Here is a 22663-nt window from a genome sequence, read left to right on the forward strand (position 1 = left end):
TTTTTTTTGGGGTCACAAGAAGACAAGTACGGAAGTAAGTGACAAACATGACAAGAAGAGTATAGCAATTTCTGAAACCATAAAGAAATAAAACTTTTCCATACCTTTTCCTCTGTTATATCAATTAGATTAAGACCCTCCTTCAGATTTTCAAATCTTTCACTTGCCCAATCAAATGATGGACATCTCTTATACAGATAATATAACATACTGAGTTCGAGTTCCTCCAAGAGATGCATCACATCCTTTTTAAATGATTCAAATTTGCTGTGTTGACGAGCTGTTTGGTCAATATCACGGGCTACCAAATCCTTCAGTTGTTCAACTAAACGATGTTGATCCATTAGGCGAAACTTTCGCAGAATTTCCAAGCATGGAACTAGACAATTTTGACAACAAAGAATTATTTACTTGAAAGTGACACAGGGTTTGTATGGCGAAGAGAGAATCACTTCGGAAAAAAAGTCAAAAGAATATATCAGCTTCTGATATTTGGTGTGCTAAAATGGGCAAATGTCATGGAGAATGAGAACTTAACAAGCTACAATCTCCGCCTCAAAACAAGAAAAAGTATTATTCTAACATTACAAAAATTCAACAAGCCATGTCAACACTCATTTTAAAACAAAAAATTAAAAGTCAAAAGTCAAAAGAATCTGGCACTATTGTAAGGCTTCTGCTGAATCATTAGTTACGAGAAACCATATATGTTGAATTCGAAAATAGCTAAACTGTAGAAGCTCCGACATATGAAGAACTTTTCATTTAAGGAGAACTCAAACTCATTGATACACTAATGAGAAATTTCTTGTTAGTACAGTACTCTTAAAAACCTTTTAAGTAAATAAAGTAAATCATCAAGTTCCAAAACGTAGCTCGAGTATACATATCAACAACTATATAATGTGTGAAATATACCACATCTCAGAAAATGTTACTCTTATAATGCTAAGACAAGAAAAACCCAAATATATAAGAAGCTATGTTGTTGAGACTCTTTTACAAATTGTGGGCTGCATGTTGGATCCTTTAAAATAGTGCACTTTTGGAGGACCCAACACGGGTGCAACAACATTTTGAAGAGTCTAAGCAAAATAGGATACAAGTGAAGTGATTACCTCCCGAAGTGTATTTGGTGTGGAAAGATGTCCTAGAATATTTCAAATAACAGTACATGAAAAGGCTTAGTGGATCAGCAGATTGTAAATCGCCAGCTTTAGCCATTCTCATGTACACACTTGAGTCTCGGATTCGTCTTAGGTTGTGTGAGACTTCATAAGCTCGAGGCCGATCTATCCTTCCACTACTAATGCACCAGAGAGTCAAGTCAAGCAATTCATTGGCTCTACCATCATCGCTCGGATGGACTCCTTGTGTTGCATTTTCCTTCTAACTGTTTTTTCAAGTTCCTGTGCACCAATTGGTTCCTTGGTTAAAACTTCAATCATGATTATTCCCAATGCATATATCTCTGCTGCTTGTTTGTCATGGGTTGCCTCTGTCCTACCTGCCAAGAAAACAAAAAACGAAAAAGATTTTGGTTACTCCAAGATGCATGAAGATCAAGGCAAGGCAACTAATTCAATGCTCATAGTAAGAACTGTTGACTAATATTTGTTTTGAAATAAATCCTTTTTCCAAGAATCATACCCATAACCTCTTTCTCTCCCCAACCATATGGTCATGTTCACTGACAGCCATATCTCATATCTTAGTAGAATCTTAAATTGATTAAAGTGAAAATCACTTTTTAACATGCTAAATTTGAACAGGTCGTTTTTCATTAAAACATAAAATTCTTACCTTTTGCTTCTCTTTCAACGTAGTTGCTATGGCAAATTGCCTCGTCTTTAGAAACCTCATGAGTGAGGCTGAAATCACAAAGTGCTGCTCTCCACTCCTGAAGGTGTATGTTTAATATACAAGTTTAGTTTTTTGGTATACGGGGATGATTTTTTTGATCTAGATCATTGAGAATGGTGCTTACCTCATCAAGCACTATATTTTTCGGGTTCAAATTAGCATGAACTATCCGACCGTGTTCAAAATGGGTATGTATTAGATGCAGCCCGTCAAACACATCAATTAGAGTGTTTAATGCACAATCATATGTCAGGTCTGCATCAAGAAAATTATAACATATCCACACATTTGTAGAAAGAGAGATAAAACTACATTAAGCATGTGGAACCTTTGTGTTTTTAGAAGAAAAAAAAAGAAAATAAGAATAGACAACATACCATTAAGTATATCCCTAAGACTACCACCAGAATAGTACTGCATAATTAGGTAACACCTTGCATCTCCGTCGTCTCCATATCCAATTGTGGAATAAGATTATTGAATAATTTCATTCATATTTTTCTATGTCATGTACATGGCTTTATATATACATAAAAGATTGTGGAATAGAATCACCTAAATCTTTACATTAAGAGAAAGAATCAGAGATATGATATTCTAGATTACCACAATTATACTAAGATCTTAGAGGATCATATCTTGATATGAAGAATATCTTCTCATCTTAGAGGATCACATCTTTGATGACAAGAATATCTTCTTGGAAATCCTCCATCAGCCAACAGTTAGTAAGCATGGAGTTCAACAAAAAATGAAAAGTAAGCTCCAACGGGAAAAATGTGAGTTTTAAGCAGCTTGAGGGGAACAACTATGGCAAAGAAGTAGCTCAACTTATGCCACAAGATCCACCCCTGAATAGATAAAAAGAAATCAAGCAAAATCTACCTAATATACAATGCAAAGACAGAGTATAGAAGGGAGGGCGGGAAATCCGCAAAGAATTTAATAGCAGGGAAGCACATGGCACAACACTAATTTAAATTTGCCAAAAGGTAGCCCAAGGCCTCCAATGTCTTCCATCAAACAGGAAAAACATACACATTCAAATAAAATATAATGGGTAGGACCAAGTTTGCAAGACAGTTAAAACGATAAAGGTGAAATCTATTGGTAACAGATTTTATTTTACCTTTCACTCTTGCCGAACCCAAACCGTGCGCCAAAGTAGAATGCAACAGAAAGCAGCCATGAATCACTGTGAACAGCAACAAGTGATAACCAGTCTTTCTCTTGCATTCCATCACGTGCGAAGTTTATGCCCAATGCTGGCTCCGGAAGTTCTGGAGGCACCTCCTCTACAGGGAGGTTTACTTCCCATGTTTCATTAGGAAGCCCATAGAGACACAAGTTCTCCTTTTCTGAAAGTAAACATAGTTAAATCCAGAAATTGTCATAAACACTTCATAATTGATCTGCATAAGTGATCTATATAGAAAACAAGAATTGAACATCCAATGAAGGAACACACCCAACAAGCCTCTATACAAGGAAAAAGAGAGGGCAAGCTGTGAAATGAAGGGGATAAGAATGATGCAACACAAGAGAAAACTCAATTATCCTTACAACTTCCAGGCTTTAATAAACTATCTACGAAACCTTAAATAACTGTGTAATCTATCGGACTAAAAACATTAAAGAGAGATATAAACTGTCATAAAGGCCGATACAACTGTTTGAAATATAGAGGGAGTAGTCTATCGATATCATTGTCACAAAGGTCACAATGAACATTTAAGCAAATGGGATCAAAATAAATAACAGCAACGAAATAAAGAATTTAAACCAGTTCTTCAAAATAGAGTTTTTAACAGAGACTGTCGAATAAGTATAAACAGTTAGACACTGCATAAAAGAAATGCATCAAATGCTTGGGATAAAGCCACGGTATGTTTCCCTACTATATCAAATACTTCAAAAACAATTAATGAATACTGGCACAAGAAAAGCACCTCTAAAATTGCCAAATGCAAAATAAGGATTTCCAAATTGTTTTTTCACAGACCAGAAATACAGTACTCTCACCTCCTACCCCCCATCCCCACCCCACCCACCAAAACCCCAAAGAATAATGAAAAAGAGAAGAGAGAAAAAAACTTACCAAGAAAGAGAAAAAAAAGGAAAGAAAACACATACTTCAACCCACTTTAACTAAGCTGCCTCCAGACACCTTAAGTATGTATATACACCAAATGCATCAACATAAAAAATGTCATAAAGACATCAAAGTGGTTTCAACACTCCAATCATATGCACTTTTACCCATCATAAACAAGATAAATGATCAAGACCCCACTTGTGGGATTATATTGGGTATGTTGTTGTTGTTGTTGCTGTAAGCAAGATAAACAATGGTTGGAGACACTCTGCCACTGTGATAGAGAAATGATGATCATTGCTACATAAAAGAAGTTCTAACCTCTTCTTCCTTGAGAATTGACAAAAAGTCATCAAGACTACAACGAGAACAGTTCTGACATTGACATTCTCACTAAATGACACAAAATTCTAAGTAATGATCTCATTTTACAACTCATATTCTGGAATGCAGTTTGAGATCATGATAATTCTGTTGAAAATGCAGAAAAATTACTCTTTCAAAATTGAAGGCGACAATTAACTACTTAATAAAGATATGATCTTTCCATTCCTGCATGGCAGCCAAAGAAGAACATCAAATGACAAAATTATATAGGCAGTCAGAAAGCTCTAACCATGAGTTCTAGGCCACTCCTTGGGACAAACAACATTGAAGTTCCAAAACTGACACAAAGACGGGACAAGAAGCAAATTATAAGATTCTGAAATATTAAGTCACAAGTCCTATTCAAGTTGCTAAATCACTCTACCAAATTGACAATGAAATCCCAAAATACATTAGGAACATTAAACAGCAGAAATTTAAAGAAAAAACAGGAATATAAAGAAACAGTCCCAGAAATTAAAAGCTATAGCCTTATAGGAAAATATATGAGCTTGACTCTTATAGGAATATAAGAGTCACAAAGTCCTAATCAAGTCGCTTAATCACTCAACCAAATTGACAATGAAATTCCAAAATACAGTAGGAACATAAAACAACAGAAATTTAAAGAAAAAACAGGAGTATAAAGAAACGAGAAAATGATCAAAATGGTACTTAATGTATGGCTTTGATTCCATTTGGTCCTTAATGTATGGACTTGATGAAAACGGTCCTTTATGTATCATAAATTGTGATTAATTTGGTCCTTAACCCTAAAATTAATATTTTATTTTATTTTGCCGTCAAAATACACGGAATATGTAAAAGATGCACTCGTTCAAGACTTTCCTTCCCCTGTTTCCAAAAATTCCAAAATGACACATCAATTTTTTCTTAACCAAAAGGGCAAAATCGCTTCTGACGGAGTGATTTTCTTCTGACAAAATTGACGCTGTTACTCCTTTAAAAAACATAAAAATCGCTGCCGGTCCAAAAAAAAATTTCTTTTTTCTTTAAAATCGCTGTTGTGATTTTTATTTTTTTAACAACGTTGCCCCAGCAGCATTTAAAAAATAGAAATAGCTGCTATAGCAGCCATTTTCTTAAAAAAGTTCAATTTTTTTTATTAAAAATTCTCGAGGCGAGGACTGCTTAAAAAATAATGGGAAATCGCTCCGCGTGTAGCGATTTTAGTTTAAATTTTTTTTAAATAATTGCTGCCATTAAAATTTTAGGGTTAAGGACTAAATTGATCACAATTTATGATACATAAAGGACCATTTCCATCAACTCCATACATTAAGGACCAAATGGAATCAAAGACCATACATTAAGGACCATTTTGATCATTTTCTCATAAAGAAACAGTCCCGGAAAACTTAAAGCTATAGCCTATAGGAAATATACTGCATTTAGAAATACACCTCAAGCTCATAGCACAGAAGAACCAAATGTGAAAATATTGATGGACCACAACAATCCATCAAAACTGAGCAGCAGAAAACTCACCAGGATCACACGATTGATAAAACTTCTCGACATCTGCATAATTTTTTAAAAAAAATCAAGAACATCATAATTAGCAAAACCAACAAAATTCAGAAACACCCAGAAAGAAATTATGCTCAAAACCCCATAAAAGTGCATGAAAATTCTAAGAAAAAAAAAGGAAACAACACTACAAACCTGTAGTTAGTGCTTTGATTAAACCAGCTCTACGACCTTTGAAATCGTTGAATACTTCTTCTACAGTCCTAGGTACCGTATTTTCCATATTTCTAACAACCCCACAAGAAAAAAATTGAGTCTTTGAGAAAAAACAAGAAGTGGGTTGAAGAAAATTAGGGTTTTCCCCCCAAGAACTAGGGTTTCCTCTTCATGTTACCCAAACTTAAAAATTAGTTTGCTACGTACTGTGAAAATGAAGATTCATAAAGAGAAAAACTCAATTTTTTATGAGAAACTGTGAGAAGTAGAGAAATTGTAAGAAACGGATATAGAAAGAGAAAGAGAACAGCAGGAAGAAAGAGGAAAGTGGGGTGGTGGGGAAAGGGTTTTAGCAGCAGCATTTATTTTAGTTTTTTTTTTTTTGGTAAATAGATACATGTAGCACTAGTGTACGAATACTTGGATCTATTGGTTCTTTCAAAAAAAAAATGTGGCAGAAATCTGATGTGAAATGTCTTTTTATTTGTTGTTAAATTATAGTAATACTCCCAACTTGAGAATATTTTATTACTAGAATTTAGGATGAAGATTTTGCCTTGGAGAATGGAGAGGGATTCTTCTGTCTTCTTTTCTTTCTTCTTGTTTGATGATGAGACAGAGGTGTAAAAAAAAGAAGGCTATGATGTTTGTGTTTTGTGGGTTTTGATTTTGACATTTGTTGTTTCCAATAAAAGTTGGGGGATATAAATACCACGGATAGCTTATTTGGGTTTTATAGTTATCAAGAGGTTTTACTTTTACTCAAATGAGAAAAGTATAAAGGATTTTTAAAAAGTTAAATATACCTTTAATTTAATAGTCGTGAAAAATGATTTGAGAATCATGAGATTTGGATACAAAGATGAACAAAAAAAATTGAGTGATAGGGTGAGAGTTTTAAGAGATAGCGGATAACACATGTAATTAGTCCAAAAGAATTGTTGGCTTCAATTGCACCATTGTTCCTTCGGAAGCAATCTTCATCCTTTTTTTCTGGGCTATGGTAAGTTGAATTTGCTAACCTAAAAATTAATCTTATTGTGATTTTATTTACGGTTCCCAACTAATTTTGGGATTAATTTTCAGGGTTTTGACTTATTTGTTTGTTACTTTTGCAAATCAACTTATTGGTGAAAAAGCGGAGATTAAGTTAGAGAAAGAGGGAAGAGGTTGTAATAGATGTGAGAGAGCAAGTGTACCTATTGGGTTGCGTAAATATTTCTTCTGATGAAATAAATCATAGCAAAGGCGGTGATTTGAGTATAAAGACAAACTCCAATATTGAATTAAGGTGAGTAGCTTTTTCACTAGTTTTTACATTTTTTGATAAATCAAGTTAGACTGAATTTCTTTTTTTCATACGTATACGATTCAGAAGTTGTGTATTAGGTTATTCTTATAGTTCTTGCTTTTGATATCAATATGTTTATGTTATTGTGTGAGATTTCACTGGGTACGTGGATTGTTCTTCCTGTCAATCACTTAGATTATTCCAATTTTCAGAGGTTATAACCTACTATCAAAAGAGGTCATGGTTGGGTAGGTTCATTCGGAATGCGATTATGGGTATGTATGGAAAGTTTTAGTCTTTGGAGATTGCACAGCAACAGTTTGATGAAATTCCTGAGAGAGCTGTTGCAGCAGATTGGAATGCTAACAGCTTATGGCAGTGTGATTGAAGCTGTTGAATTGTTGTAGAAGATGAAGAAAGAAAATATTGAAGCAGATAGAATAACCTATATTGGGGTATTAAAAGCTTGTAGTCATGGTGGACTGGTATAAAGGATAGACCTTCATAAGTTTTAAGCAGGTTGTTGTTCCGGTACTCAAAACTATCACAAAAGTTTGGGAATTCCTCATAATAAATACAAAAGTAAAAAGTGAAAATGGATCTTCAAACACAAGATGATAACAGGCACAATTTCTTTTAATCTAAAACACAATCCGAAAGCAAGATAACAGAAAGCAAATGTTCATGAAATGGACATCCCAATTCCATCAGCAAACATTTAACTTTTGACATTTGATAATTGAGCTAAAACTCCTACACCTTCCAACATCACCACTTAATTGTTCTTGCCACAAATTCTAGACTTTAGCTCTCTTGCTACTGCAACTAGGACACTTGTACTGCTTGATATGCTCAGCTTTAGCTGGAGTGATCTTCACACATTTTCCATGGAACCATCTCTCGCAAATATCACAGCAAATCCAGAATTCATCAGTCGCATAATTATCACCACAAGCTCCACAGAGAGTTGCTCCTTGTTCATCCTCTTCTTCTTCTTCCTCCTCCCCACTGTCGTTCTCCATTTTAGATGGAGACACCTTTACTGCCTTGAGTTGGGACTCTGGCTGTCGAGGCTGCAAATCAAAGAGGATGCAGAAAACATATGCTCAAACAAAATGGAAAAAAAAAAAACAGTAATTCTATATGTTAGGTTAAGTATATGAGAACCTTTCCACTTGATTTGCTTTTGTTGCTATTGTTGTGAGGGGGATCACGTGTCTGTTTAGCAGCTCCGGTAACAACTTCAAACACTGTTGGGAGATCATTTATCATTTGGAAAAGCCTCTTCCTGTATACATGATTTCCAAAATAAAACAATTATTCTCTCTAAATATATCTCAGATAACCATTAAACCAGTGGAAGACACATTTATGAGATTGGACTAGCTAGGCAAACTATCCATACACTTGACAAAATATAAGCCAAATTTAAGTTGAACATTTCTGGACATGTACACATGATCACGGAATCTCATGCACCAGTTTCCCAGTATAAAATCCAGTTTATAATGATTTCAGTCATAGTTTCACATCCAGAAGTTTCTCTAACCTACAATAGCAGCAGATACAAAAAGTAGACAACCCAAGGGTATAAAAGAGGGGCAAAAGACCTGCTACTCAAAAATTGCTCCAAGTATTATACAGCATTTGTGCTGTCCCGACATGTTTGACATTCTTTGCCTACTCAACTAAGCACTAACTTATTCAATGATGCTACAGCCAATAATAACAGAATGATCTCTCAACATGTCTGAACTACTGTTCACTCAACATACTATTTTATTCAATGATGATATATCCAAAAACACCAGCTGAAGGTAAGCATCTCAACATGTCAGGCATCCTTGGTTCTAAACCAAATATTATCTGATCCAATGATGCCACAAACTATGTCACTATGCAAATGAATCTGCTTTTGTCTAATAACTAGCACCTAATAACCTTCTCCAGAATAGTGAAAGGACAAAGGGCTTTGCAAATCTATATTCCATATTTATATGGTAATGATAAACAAATTCTATAGAAACCTAAAAATGGAAGATGTCTGGAATTTCACTCCAACAAGTCATCAGTATGGTCACCAAGACAAAGAAATAAGACATCTTTTTTTTTTTTGATGAAGTAATTATTATATTGCAGGCATCAAGTAGATGCATAATAGTTACAAAAGTACAGTAGCAAAGGGTCAGCTCTCCTTTACATTGCTAGTTAAGAGTCAGGGAGCTGACACAGTTCAGAAAGGAACCAGGGGAATCTAGAGGGGATAAATAAACCAACTATACAAAAACATGAGGCAATTAGCTTTTAGAGATTGGTAGGTAGTTGTATATTTCATCAAAGCATCTTCTATTCCTATCATTCCAGATACTCCAAAAAATGGCTGCAGGTATCATCTTCCAAATTCTCTTGATGGTGTTGTCAACTTTCAAAGCAACTCCAGCTTATCAGTACATCTTATCATCTTTACATGACACAGAAAATATGAAACACTGCCTAAATGAACTTTGGATGAAGGTGGACTTCTACATATTGCCCAAATTATCTCACTGCTAGAAATTCTCCATTCCAGAGTTCCAACTTAGTAATCCTAATTACAGCTAATACTTATACTTCAGAGTTTTACTGTTATAAACTCAATATATTTGCACCTTCTTGGTGCTTTTGTATATAAAGTATATCCTTAGAATGAAAAAGATGTTTTAAACTCAACACCATCAATCAGTCACAACTGTCTATAAGAGCCTTAATATGTCAGTGAAGCAGAACGATTGGAGTAGATTAACGGCAAGCATAAGCTCGTCTAATTATGATGAATTCTAAATACTGAATCTTGGAGAGATGAAGCAGATAAGGGAATCAAACCCACCTTATCTGGGATTAGGCCTAGTTCATGATTGATTGATTGCTGGGTTAACATACCGCAATGAGAGGCAACAAACAGGTCAAACACTACGTGGTAAGCAAGAAGACAACAAAAAGGAAACATATACCTATTTCTTCAACAGAGATCAAAGGGAAAAAGGGAGCTCTAACTGTATGGGTTAGAAAGTACAGTGCTGGAAAAGAGACGTTCATACATGATTGTTGACTAAATTTCTTCAGTGATTTTTCATGGAAAATTATCTCAGCTATGGAAAAAAAAAAAGGACAGCAATCACAGAAGCTTATCTCCCTAAAATTGATCAATGGAGCATACAAGTTCTGGATGCACCAAATGCTTGGGGAGATGAATTTTAAGAAGCATGAGGGGAACTGCTATGGGAAAGAAATAGCCCAACATATGTCACTAGATAAACCCCAGAAGATAAAAAGAAATGCGAGCAAAAATTACCAAACAGACACGGCAAAGAGGGTGGATGCTATTTTACCTTTCACTCTTGCCGAACCCAAACCTTGCACCAAAGTAAAATGCAACAGAAAGCAGCCATGAATCACTGTGAACAGCAACAAGTGATAACCAGTCTTTTTCTTGCATTCCATCACGTGCAAAATTTATGCCCAATGCTGGTTCCGGAAGTTCTGGAGGGACCTCTTCCACCGGGAGGTTTACTTCCCATGTTTCATTAGGAAGCCCATAGAGACACAAGTTCTCCTTTTCTGAAAGTATACATATGGTTAAATTCAGAAATTTTCATAAACAATTCACAAATGATCTGCATAAGTGATCTAAAATAACAAGAATTGAACATCCAGTGAGGGGAAACACACAACAAGCCTCAAAGCAAGGAAACAAAGGGGAGAAGAATAATGCAACACAAAAGCAAAATCTAATATCCTTAAAACTTCCAGAGAAGGACTAAGAACATTTAAGAGAGAGATACTATCATAAGGACTGACACAACTGTTTGATACAGAGAGGGAGTAGTCTATTGATATACATCGTCACAAAGGTCATAATCAGCAGTTCCATAAATGGGAGCAAAATGAAATAAAGAATGTAAACCAGTTCTTTAAATAGAGTTCTTTAAAGAGATTATAAAATATATAAAAACAGTTAGACACCACATAAAAGAAAGGAGTCCAATGTTCGGGGTAAAGTTACGGTATGTTTCACTGCTATATCAAATACTTCAAAAACAATTAACGAGTGCTGGCACAAAAAAACATCTCTGAAACTGCCAAATACAAACTAAGAATTTCCATGTTTTTCCATAGACCAGAAATAACAGAATCTCCCCAACCCCCAACCCCTAATCCCCCAAAAAAAACAAAATAAGAAAAAAAACTTACCAAGAAAGAGAAAAAAAAAAAGACAAGAACATTTATTAATCATAAGGTGACAGTATAATATCCACCCACTGTAACTACCCTGCCTCCAGAAACCTTAAATACGTATACAGCAAATGCATGCATTTACATTAAAAAAGTCATGGAGACATCAAAGTGCTTTCACACTGCAATAATATGCAATCATATGCGCTTTTACCCACATCATAAACAAGATTAATGATGGTTGGAGACACTGCATCACTGTGATAGAGAAATGATGATCACTGCTACATAAAAGAAGTTTTACATCTCTACTTCCTTGAGAATTGATACCATCTCTACTTCCTTGAGAATTGATACACAGGATTACGATGAGAACACTTATGACATTGACATCCTAACTAAATGACCAATTTATCAAAAGCAAAAAGCGCAAAAAAGCTAAGGTCCGTTGGGGCTTTAAACACAAATAAAGCGTGGGCTTTAATGAAAAAGGATGCAAATTGAAAAAAATACAAAAAACATAAAAAAAATAAAAATATTAGTACAAAACTAATAAATATAAGCATGAATAACAAATCTATGGACAAAGAAATTGAACATTTTCACAATAAAGTGAAATATCAATTGTTAAATGCCTCCTCAGACAACACCCATTTGCAAGGAAAATTTTGTCTTAGAGCCTTAACGATGACACTAAAACGCACATTAAGTCGGTCGAAGCCCTCAACACGTTTGGAGCCTCTTTTTCAAGGCTTAAGCGCGCCTTTGACAACACTGTAAATGACATAAAATTCTAAGTACTGATCTCACTTTTACAATTCATGTTCTGGAATGCAGTTTGAAATCATGATAATTCTGTTGTAAATGCAGAAGAATTGCTTTTTCAATTGAAGCTATAAACTACTTAATAAAGATACGATCTTTCCATTCCTGCATAACAGCCAAAGAAGAACATCAAATGACAAAATGATATCAACAGTCAGAAAGCTCTAACTTTAGGCCACTCCCTGGAACAAGAAAATCAAAATAACAAAACCGACACAAAAACAGGACAAGAAACAAATTATAAAATTCTGAAATGTTAAAGAGTCACAGAGTCCTAATCAAGTGGCTTAATCACTTTTACCACATTTGACAATGAAATTCCAAGATACAGTAAGAATGCAGAAGAATTGCTTTTTCAATTGAAGCAATAAACTACTTAACAAAGATTTGATCTTTCTGTTCTTGCATAAAAGCCAAAGAAGACAAATGAAAAAAATGATGACAACAGCCAGAAAGCTCTAACCAAATGTTTTAGGCCACTCCCTAGAACAACGGAATTGAAATTACAAAACAGACACAAAAACAGGACAAGAAGCAAATTATAAAATTCTAAAATGTTAAGAGTCACAAAGTCCTAATCATGTGGCTCAATCACTTCTACCACATTTGACAATGAAATTCCAAGATACAGTAGGAACATGAACACCTTTTTATATGAAGACAATAATCCCAAAAATTAAAAGCTTATAAGAAATATACTACATTTAGAAATACACCTCAAGCTCAATAAAAACAGAACCACCAACTATGCAAATATTGATGAACCACAACAATCCAATCTAAAAACGAGCAACAGAAACTCACCAGGATCACACTGCTGATAAAACTTCTCAACATCTGCAATATTATTTTATTTTTAAAAAAAAATATCAAAAAATTAGCAAAGCCCAACAAAATTCAGAAACACCCAGAAAGTAATTAAGCTCAAAAACCCATAAAAGTTCATGAAAATTAAAAAAACAAAACTACAAACCTGTGGTAAGGGCTTTAATTAAAGCAGCTCTACGACTTTTGAAATCGCTGAATACTTCTTCTACAGTCCTGGGTACCGAATTTTCCATACTACCCTTGTCTACACGCAATTTCTAACAACCCCACAAGAAGAAAAAAATTGAGTCTTTGAAAAAAAAAAACAAGAAGTGGGTTGAAATAAATTAGGGTTTTCCCCAAGAACTAAAGTTTCCACTTCATGTTGCTCAAAATTTGAAAATTAGTTTGCTATGTGAAGTGAAAATGAAGATTTCATAAAGAAAAAGCTTAGATTTTTATGAGAAAATTGTAAGAAGTAAAGTTGCAGAAATTGTAGGGAGAGAAAGAGGAGAATGAGACCAAAACAGCGGGAAGAGAGGGAAAGGGTTTTTGGTAAATTGATTAGATTCTTATCTGTCTTTATTTTTTTTAATTTTTGTTCGTTTTTTGGTAAAAACAGATATTGTGCATCACTACTCTACTGGTAAAAAAAAAAAAAGTTGTCAGAAATCTGATGTAAAAAGTCTTTTTATTTCTAGTTAAAATCATACTGTACTCCAACTTGAAAATATTTTATGGAAAAATTACATTCATATCCAACTTATTTTACCATATTCTCTAAAAAAAAATATGATTTAAAAAAATTACAAAAATCTCTATTCTCTCACATTTTCAGATACATCACTTTACGCAACGTATCGAGACATATGTGATGTATCGAGACATTGATTATCTATTTGAATCGAGACGTAATGTATCTAGACGTTGAACGATGTATTTTAAATCGAGACAATCTGTGATGTATTTGGATTTCACCAAAATCAAGATGTAAGCGATGTATCTAGACGTTAAGTGATGTATTCAAAATCGATACGTGATGTATCGGGACGTTGAGCGATGTAACCAAAATTAAAACGTGATGTATCCGAATAACACCAAATTTAAGAGTTTTTTTTTTTATAATTTGGAAAAGAATAAATATATAATGTTATTAGCTCTTAACACTATGAGATTTGTGTAAAATTCTCTTATTTTATTTGTTAGGAAAAAAGATGTTACTCTATTTGTTCATTTTTAATTTTAAACATTTTTAAAAAAAAATGATTGATATGAGTAATTTATTATAATATCTATTATAATCGCTGTGTAGTGTTGGATTTTAAAAATAATTTGAAAAATAAATAATTAATATTAAAATAAAATATAAAAAAGTTATATTTTTATTTTAAAAGTATTTTTAAAATAAAAGTAAACGGAGTAAAAAAAAAGAACTATGATGTTGTATTTGTAGGTTTTGATTTTGACATTTGTTGTTTTCAATAAAAGTTGTGGGGATATAAATAGCACGGATAACTACTTGGATTTTAGTTATCGAAAGGTCTTCGCTCTTTTCTTCTTTTTTTTTTTAAAGGGAAATTATATGGTTAAGTAAATATATACTCTAGTTAATTAATTATAATAATTATAATTTTAGTTGATTATCACTCATCATCAACATTCAGTGATAATTACGTGGGTTGCGGTTTTAACTTTGTATAATTCACACGTTTGTATAATTTGAAATTTGTATAACTTTTGTATAATGTAATTTTGTATAATATAGTTTGTATAACGGTTTATTGTTCAGATGTTTGTATTTGTATAAATTTGCTATTTCAAGTTTATACAAAAATAGCTCAATTATACAAAAGTACCCGCGAATTATACAAATTCATTCGCAAATTATACAAATTCATTCGCGAATTATACAAACGAGGCAGCTTAAACTATAGTCAAGGAGCCTAATTAAGTTTATTATAGTGACTATTTGCGAAATTCTCCCTTTTTGAAGTTATAAAGTATAAAGGGTTAAAAAAAATTACTGTGCACTCACGAATCACAGACGTACATTCAAGGGTTTTATCTAGTGAAATTATAAAGTTTTAGGTTTAAATTGTTATTGGAGGTGAATTTTTGTATGTTTAATTTTTTTGTGAACAGAGTTATTCAATATAGTGAGAGATAGTAGATAGCATAAAATTAGGGTAAAATTTCACTAATGGTTATATGCTTACGACTTTTTAGTTTTTCCACCAAAATTACATAATTGTAATGTCTAACATAAAATAAAAATCACGGTACTTTTATTAACTCACAAAAATCACAAATATCTTTCTACAAATTGGACTTGGAAAACGATTCATCTATATCCATGCTGGCCCATTTGGATATTTTTTCTCTTTTATTTGGACTTGAGATAGACTATAACTTGCAATTTACATAAAATAAAAAATAAATACATATTTATTGTGGAGAAAAAACATTACATCGAAAAGTTTATTTTCGACAATTGTGATTTTGGTGTGAGTTAGTGAAAGTGTAATGATTTTTATATTCGAAATCATAGCTATATGACTTTATTAGTGAAAGAAAAAAGAATCAAAGTTATATGATTAATTGTGAAATTTATCCTAAAATTAGTTGAAGTCTCCAACTTAGGGGTAAGATAAAATGTGCGTACATTCTACTGCTCTGCAACTTGTTGAACTGATCTAGCTGAAGTATTCCTTGATATGTTATTCGACATTTTTTACGTTTGCGATTAAACTCAACAACATATCTAATGACATTTTAAAATGTGATCTGGACTTTGGAGAGGATAGAGTGTAACTCATTCAGACTACTTGAATGATCACTATTAATTCTGAACTACTACTACTGAGAATGAGAAATGCTCTCCAAAGTAGTATTTTTGTCTCCAAAAGTTATAGTTGATAGCAAAGACGCAACTTTATTTTTAGCTTAGTACACCAAGCACGTGTTATGTTCAATCATAACTCCATCCTAGATTACTTTAGCCCCTCGTGGGCCTTGCCATAGACGGGATGTTGACACTACCAACACAACATTAATGTAACTTAGAGGTTATGTTTGATGTCTGTTTTGTAATTGCTGCTAACAACTGAGTTCAAAATTATTTCTAAAATGAGTTGTCATTTTTGTGTAATAACATACCCCTATATAACTGATAATCATATCATAAATGAATATCTAGAACTTTTTTTTATCAGCTCCAGTTCAACTCTAAACATAGCTATTTCTGTATACATATGTATACAAGTATATATTGTCAATTAATTTTAATCTATAGGACTTAAATATTGAAGATTAAAAGTATTGTATCCTAATTTTTTTTAATTATAACTTCTTATAACACTTCAAACATGCTTTCTTGATATCAGATATGTTTCTACTTTTTCTATTCTAAATGTATACATTCAAGTTCCTAGTCCTCATTTTTTCGTCTAATAAGAAAAAAATCTCAGCAAATTTGCTTACAACTTTGAAGTTAGAGTTCTAGCTACAGATTCAGATTCGACAAAATTTAATAGTTCAAAAATTCACATGATTTGTACAAATAATTTATCATAGAGAGTTCAATGAGTTTATCTTCTTTAAACTTCAAAATCCATAAACTCAAAATTCTGAATCTGTCTAATAAGACGACATTAAAAGGGTCGTATTTCTCTTGACTTGTCATAGATTATATATATCGTTTCAATTTGTTTGTTTTACTTGTTTTTTAAATTCAGTTTTAAAATGTTTTTTTTATAACTCTTTAATTGTAACTTTTCACATGTACGTCATGTTTAATACCAAAGTTTAATTATTATTTTTTTCTTAAATTTTGTGTCAAATCAAAACGAGACAAACATATTAAAGATGAAGAAGTAGAGTACTAATTATTGACTTTACAATTTTATATAAAATATTACTAAATAAACTTTAATCCCAGTACATGCATTATTGCTGCACAATCACGATGTATCTATCGTATAGTATATATTATATGAATGTGAGATGGACCGCCAATTATTGGTGAATTTTGAAGATGCCTTAACAATGAAATTAACATTGCAAATATATATACATACATACTAAATCACGTTTTTCCCTTTGCAACATGTGAAATTACAGTTTATTTTGGCCGCCTAATCATTTATAATTATATTTCATCTTTGCAAACAAATATGAAGTTCTCCAATTAGGAATTATAGATACACTATAACTTTTTGACCCTTTAGTTAGGGTCTAGCCAGACCCCTGACATCAGAGTGACAAACCTTGGTGATGGCAATTTCATAAAAAAAAAAAGTTAGGAAAAAATTGACAATTAAACAGCAGTTTGTGAGAAACTATTGGTACTCCCTTCGTCCACTTTTAATTGTCACAGTTTTTTTAGAGTGAAATTATAAGAACTTTGACTAACATTTTACGATGTAGTTTTTCATCATATTGATATGTAAAAAATTGCAATTTATAGTATTTTTCGTAAAGTTTTTTAATATCTAATTTTTTTGTTCAAAATATCGAATTAATATAATCTAGTTTAATTTTAAAAATTAATCAATTTGACTTTTGAAAAGCGCAACATGACAAATAAAAGTGGACGGAGAGAATAAGTTTTTAGTTGAGTTGGTCACACAATTCATTAAGAGAGACTTAGTGACCGGAGATTGGAGAATGATTTTCTTCTAGGGATTTAAATTATGAAGAAATAGACACACAAAAAAGTTGACGGTGGTTTAATATTTATTAAATATACATAAAATATAATTTTAATCAAATATGAATAATATAAATTTCCGTTGAAAAGAATTTAGATAAATCCCTCGAGCCTTACTAGCTTCGCCGTGTAAAGTAGCATTGGTTGAAACAAAGAACATGCACGAGCTATATCCACGCGGAATTGAATAGGGGCACAAAAAATTGACACAACATGCACGTTATGTTCTATGGACTTCTCTTTGAGATATGAAAATGTAATTCATTCAAATTTGCCTAAAATGATCTGCCCAAAAGTTGGCTTAAGTTGATCTGTTGATCTGCCCAATGATTTTCTTTTTTTTAGGTATATTATATATAAGTATAACAAAAAAATAAAAATAAAAATATTAGTTTTGTTTAGTAATTAAACAAATTTTAAGAAAATAAATTTTGCTTTAACCTAGTTTCACTTAGTTCATCTCAGCGCAAGTAATTTCTTAAAATTAAAAGATTGGACCATAACTCATTCATTGATTCAATTCATTTTAACCTGTTTAAATTCAGCTCGAAACATTCATTTTCCCTTCATGGACATCTCCAAATTAACATAGAGTATAACATAGGTGAAAGAGCATAGTTCATAAGTTATACAGCACTTAGCAGTAGTGTCAATAGCAAATCTATATGTAAAAAACTTTTCAGGCTAACCAATAGGACAGATAATAATCCAAAGAATTAATGTAGCTATATATGGATACAACCAGCAAAAATTAATTACCTTTAAAACTGATTTTTTACTAAACAATGAAATCTTTTAGTTACTGCCAAAACTATATATTTAGGCAAATCTTGACACTAAGCATTTGTCTTCTATTTAGATGTTGGCTTGTGAAAATATATTTATGGGTCCAACTCCAAGTGTTCCTTAATTTTCCAACATTTTGCATTCTAGCTTTGTCTCTTCACAAGTCTGTGAATCAATAATTGCATCATTATTAATTCTTATGAATAACAGTGTGTATATTGGAACCAGACTGACTGCATACATTTTCATTCCTAAAGCTTCTATGTGCATGTAAGTCTAGAGGTGTCAAATGAACAGATTATGCTGAATTTAGGCGGATTAAAATGGATTGTCCCTCTAATAGTTATTTGAACTGAAATTGACATGAGCATAAATGAACTAAAATATGGGTCAAAACTTAATTCGCCTAATTCTTTCTAAGTTTTAATTGTTTTATTTATTTTTTATATATATATTTTTTGGTACGTACTAATAATCAACACAAACTTAAACGGATTGGATGAATTATAATTTCATGGGCTAATTTTTTCACATGATCTGCATGTAACATGAGACAGAACTCTTTTCTTTTGTTTTTGCTTCTCTTTCTTCTTCTTCTTTTTTGTCTAGTTTCTTTTTTAGTAACATGGGATGTAGGAATTTGATCACAATCAATTTATATTTTTTTTTAATTAATATTTTTATATAATTTTAACAACCAAATGGAAAAGTCATTTTGTGTCATCTATAGAAAAATACTTCTATCTCTTTCTCAATTCATGTGCTATACTTTGACAAATTAAAAAAAAGTGGATCACATAAATTGAGTCGAGAGGGGATCAATAGTTTATCTATGGCCAGCTACCTGAATAATCAGCAAAGGGACATCAAGACACATTGTTTTGATTCCTAAAATATTTCTTCATGAAAGTAGTAGCTGGTTTTTCATCTTACTTAATGAAAAGTTAGATTAAAGTTATAATCCTATATATAAAATTAAAAAAAAAGGTCCATCCATACTCCCCATAAAATTTAAAAATCAAACCCTACGAAGATGAATTAAACTTTAGAGCTAACTTAATTAGCACATATCTAATTTCATCAAGTACAGAAAGTAATTAGAAAGATTACAATAGCTTAATAATAGTACCCTAGCTAATCAGAACTAACCAAAACCCTAATAACAAAGATACCACACACACATTATTTAATTTGATCATAGAGCTAGCTAGCTAGCAAAATTAAAAATATCAGTAGATATATAATATATGTTGTATATGTGCAGTTTAATGATCATGAAATTACTTGAAGGGATTATTGTCTTGGTAGTGATCATCTTTGCAGCTTCCATCTGTTTGATTAATTGAATTCCATTCCCACAATCTGTCTGAAAAAGCCGCGGCTGCGGAAGACGGAAGTGATCCCTGATGAAGTAAAGATTGTGGTGCTAATTGTGGTTGTTGCAATAACAATGGAGGATATTGTTGGGGTACAACACCAGGAGGAGGATGAAAATGGTGTTGATTATTATGAAACGCGACGACTTGGTCTAAGTTGATTAGTCTATGGAGATCATCAGTATTATTTGTTGTTGCTACTAATGAAGTGAAAGGTGTTAAGGTAGATGTTGTGATATTTAGGGATGAGTTGACCGCGCTCCCAATAGGGTCTAACGCGATGTTAGTGTAGGAATTTGAGAGGGAATTGAGCCCGAGTGATGTAGCAACATGATGGTGATGATGATGGTGGTGATGATCAGTACTAGTGCTACTTGCACTTGTTTCAGTACTTAATTTTTCATCGATTTGTTGTTGGGAAGATTGTCCTAAGTATAATGGAGAGATTAATGACGAATCTTGTTGTTGTACTTGTTGTTTCTTGATGGAAGTTGTTCCTCTAGAAGAAGAAGAAGATGATGCTCTTGTTGTTAGAAGTGATCTTGGGAGAGATGGATGATCTTCCACTCCAGCTCTTTTATAGACACGACAAAGTGAAATTTCTGCCTGAAAAAAAATAAAAATGTAATACATATTAGTAGTTTATATAACAATCGGAATTTGACCTCTTTGTGCCTGTGAATTTAAAGAGTGGAGGAGGTCAATTCTCATTCAATTGGTTGGACGTTTTTGTGTCTGACATTTAAGAAACTCAATAAATTTGAACACATTTATGGAGTGACAAAGCAGAATCAAAAGTGACCCTAGTTTACCCATGTCTGGGAGCTCGTGTAAGAGTTGGTTTGACTATGCTAACTAATTATGACGGAATATTTCTGAGATGTTCAAAGAAACATGAGATCTCTAGATAGAGAAGAATGAATAACTAGGTTTTCTAATGAACCATTTGAAACTAAGACATATTGAATAAACTAGTGAATTAAGGTTGTGATACTAAATAGTAGTACCTTTTGTAGGCGTTCAGTCTCATGATGTGGAAGACGATATTCATTCATAATCCAACTACTTCTTATGCCTTTAGGAGCCTTCCCTGAGTAGAAAACCAATGTCTTTTTCAGGCCAATCGACCGCGAATTCTCCGTTCTAATCATTCTATCAGCTCCAGTAGCCTTCCAATAGCCTGATGTTGTAACCCTATTAGGCCTATCTCCATTTCTATACTTCCTATCTCTTGGCACATAGAAATACCATTCCTTCTCTCCAATTGCTGCCAAAGCTAAAAACAAACAAAATACACAAACAAACTTATGTATACAATCAACTTCAAAAATTATGTGCTAGCACCCAAAAGCAGAGGCGGATCTAGGGTTCAAACTTAATATTTTAAAAAATAAGCATTCAGATAAACTATTTGTTGTAGTTTTACTTGATTTTTATATATATAATAATAATAATAATTATGATCTGCATCGAAAGTATTGAGTTAAGATAAATCCATACTCCATCCGTCACAACCTAAAAGGAGATGTATCAATTTGTTCAACAAGTTCAATTAAAAACCAGCATTTTTTTTATAGATTGATATAGACTATAGTATATTGAATTATGAAACTCATAATTACATAAGTTCAATGAATTCAATCTAATAAAACCTTAAAGATTGAACTTGTGTTAAAATTTAAATTCTGAATCTGCTTCTAACTGATACTATTACGTAGAAAGAAATTGGAAATTGGAAATTGGAAGAGAAAAAAAGAGGATGGAGAAAATGGATAGAAGTATATACCAGGAAGCTCCCAAGGGTCATAGCGATAAAGATCAAGAAAAGTGATGAGTTCGACATTAAAACGTTTTCCTTCAACCTTACGGCGAAGATAAAACTCTACAAGTTCTTCCTCAGTAGGATGAAATCGAAAACCAGGCATGACCATGTCATGTTCATGATCATCATCATCATCATCTCCTTTAATAGTGTTGTTGATGTTATCATCATCATCTTGTTGTTGATGTTGTTGTTGGGATTGACTCATGTTTGTAGTAAAAGGGACAATTGCCATACAAAATACTACTATAACTTTAGTAGTAGTAACTTGTCATGAAGGGAATTCAAATGATATATAGACTAAAAAGGGGTAGAGTTTCTTCCTCCATTTATATTACCTGGAGTTATTGTACGAGAAATGAAAGTTGTGGACAAGAAAAGATAGTGTAAAATAGATATAATAAACAAGCACACAATAAGTCAAAGTCTTTATTTATTAATTAAAAAAATTATACACTCTAGAGGGTACATATATAGATATATAAAGTGACCAACATATGGGTTGTGGTATACTGGTGGGAGTGTTTCACCCTTAACCAAAGGTTTCGGGTTTGAGCCCTAGGTATAGAGAAAATTCTGCTGGGAGCGCCACCCCCAAATGAACCCTGCAGAGTGCAATCCGGATTTAGTCGGAGCTCCAATGTGGGCTCCGGACACCGGGTGGGAAACAAAATAAATAATTAAAAAAAAAAATATATATATATATATAAATTAAAGCGGAGATTATATTTATTTTATGAGAGAAGATTAGGGGTGGGGTGGGGGGGAGGAGTTAATAGAAAGATCTACATAGCTATCGATGAGA

The 22663-nt window shown here is 32.7% G+C and overlaps 4 protein-coding genes and 1 long non-coding RNA gene across 6 annotated transcripts in view; 1 reads left to right on the forward strand and 4 right to left on the reverse strand.

The window, feature by feature from the left end:
* LOC102590033 (PHD finger protein Alfin1-like) overlaps nucleotides 1-6360 on the reverse strand; it is a 9787-nt gene extending 3427 nt beyond the window's left edge. Inside the window, exons 1-3 of the mRNA XM_006358413.2 lie at nucleotides 6011-6360; nucleotides 5834-5866; nucleotides 2993-3221 (exon numbers count right to left, since the gene is read on the reverse strand). Of these exons, the coding sequence (XP_006358475.1) occupies nucleotides 2993-3221; nucleotides 5834-5866; nucleotides 6011-6098 (350 nt within the window). The 5' untranslated portion in view covers nucleotides 6099-6360. The remainder of the gene's footprint in view (nucleotides 1-2992; nucleotides 3222-5833; nucleotides 5867-6010) is intronic.
* LOC102589700 (calmodulin-binding receptor-like cytoplasmic kinase 1) lies at nucleotides 111-2986 on the reverse strand. Its single transcript, XM_006358412.2, has 5 exons — nucleotides 2241-2986; nucleotides 1988-2118; nucleotides 1804-1900; nucleotides 1119-1507; nucleotides 111-379 (listed from the first exon to the last, which is right to left on the reverse strand). The coding sequence occupies exons 1-4, from the start codon at nucleotides 2281-2283 to the stop codon at nucleotides 1323-1325; spliced, it is 456 nt and encodes a 151-aa protein (XP_006358474.1). The 5' UTR covers nucleotides 2284-2986; the 3' UTR covers nucleotides 111-379; nucleotides 1119-1322.
* Nucleotides 6361-6550: 190 nt separating the features above from the next.
* LOC107062832 (uncharacterized) lies at nucleotides 6551-7207 on the forward strand. Its single transcript, XR_001474867.1, has 2 exons — nucleotides 6551-7034; nucleotides 7118-7207. It is a non-coding gene; the product is annotated as an uncharacterized lncRNA (long non-coding RNA).
* A 657-nt stretch (nucleotides 7208-7864) lies between these two features.
* Nucleotides 7865-13735, reverse strand: FIN1 (putative alfin-like transcription factor). Of its 2 annotated transcripts, none has more exons than XM_006358414.2 (5): nucleotides 13333-13735; nucleotides 13164-13196; nucleotides 10691-10919; nucleotides 8490-8610; nucleotides 7865-8395 (listed from the first exon to the last, which is right to left on the reverse strand). In XM_006358414.2, exons 1-5 carry the CDS (start codon nucleotides 13418-13420, stop codon nucleotides 8120-8122), a joined length of 747 nt encoding a protein of 248 aa, XP_006358476.1. In that variant the 5' UTR covers nucleotides 13421-13735; the 3' UTR covers nucleotides 7865-8119.
* Nucleotides 13736-19711: 5976 nt separating this feature from the next.
* On the reverse strand, nucleotides 19712-22278 carry LOC102590693 (NAC domain-containing protein 55). Its single transcript, XM_006358415.2, has 3 exons — nucleotides 21823-22278; nucleotides 21044-21312; nucleotides 19712-20642 (listed from the first exon to the last, which is right to left on the reverse strand). The coding sequence occupies exons 1-3, from the start codon at nucleotides 22091-22093 to the stop codon at nucleotides 19941-19943; spliced, it is 1242 nt and encodes a 413-aa protein (XP_006358477.1). The 5' UTR covers nucleotides 22094-22278; the 3' UTR covers nucleotides 19712-19940.
* Between the last annotated feature and the right edge of the window lie 385 nt (nucleotides 22279-22663).

Source organism: Solanum tuberosum, unplaced genomic scaffold (assembly GCF_000226075.1).
Source record: "Solanum tuberosum cultivar DM 1-3 516 R44 unplaced genomic scaffold, SolTub_3.0 scf00277, whole genome shotgun sequence".
NCBI classification, from domain to species: domain Eukaryota; kingdom Viridiplantae; phylum Streptophyta; class Magnoliopsida; order Solanales; family Solanaceae; genus Solanum; species Solanum tuberosum.

Coding starts and splice junctions, on each gene's coding strand:
- FIN1 (XM_006358414.2), bottom strand. CDS start 13,420: ATGGAAAATTCGGTACCCAGGACTGTAGAAGAAGTATTCAGCGATTTC. Junction 10,920..13,163: donor TTATCAGCAGTGTGATCCTG/GTGAGTTTCTGT, acceptor GTATACTTTCAG/AAAAGGAGAACTTGTGTCTC. Junction 8,396..8,489: donor AAAGCAAATCAAGTGGAAAG/GTTCTCATATAC, acceptor TTTGATTTGCAG/CCTCGACAGCCAGAGTCCCA.
- LOC102590693 (XM_006358415.2), bottom strand. CDS start 22,093: ATGGCAATTGTCCCTTTTACTACAAACATGAGTCAATCCCAACAACAA. Junction 21,313..21,822: donor TGACCCTTGGGAGCTTCCTG/GTATATACTTCT, acceptor GTTTGTTTTTAG/CTTTGGCAGCAATTGGAGAG. Junction 20,643..21,043: donor AGACTGAACGCCTACAAAAG/GTACTACTATTT, acceptor ATTTTTTTTCAG/GCAGAAATTTCACTTTGTCG.
- LOC102589700 (XM_006358412.2), bottom strand. CDS start 2,283: ATGCAGTACTATTCTGGTGGTAGTCTTAGGGATATACTTAATG. Junction 1,901..1,987: donor AAAATATAGTGCTTGATGAG/GTAAGCACCATT, acceptor ATACACCTTCAG/GAGTGGAGAGCAGCACTTTG. Junction 1,508..1,803: donor CGTTGAAAGAGAAGCAAAAG/GTAAGAATTTTA, acceptor TTTTCTTGGCAG/GTAGGACAGAGGCAACCCAT.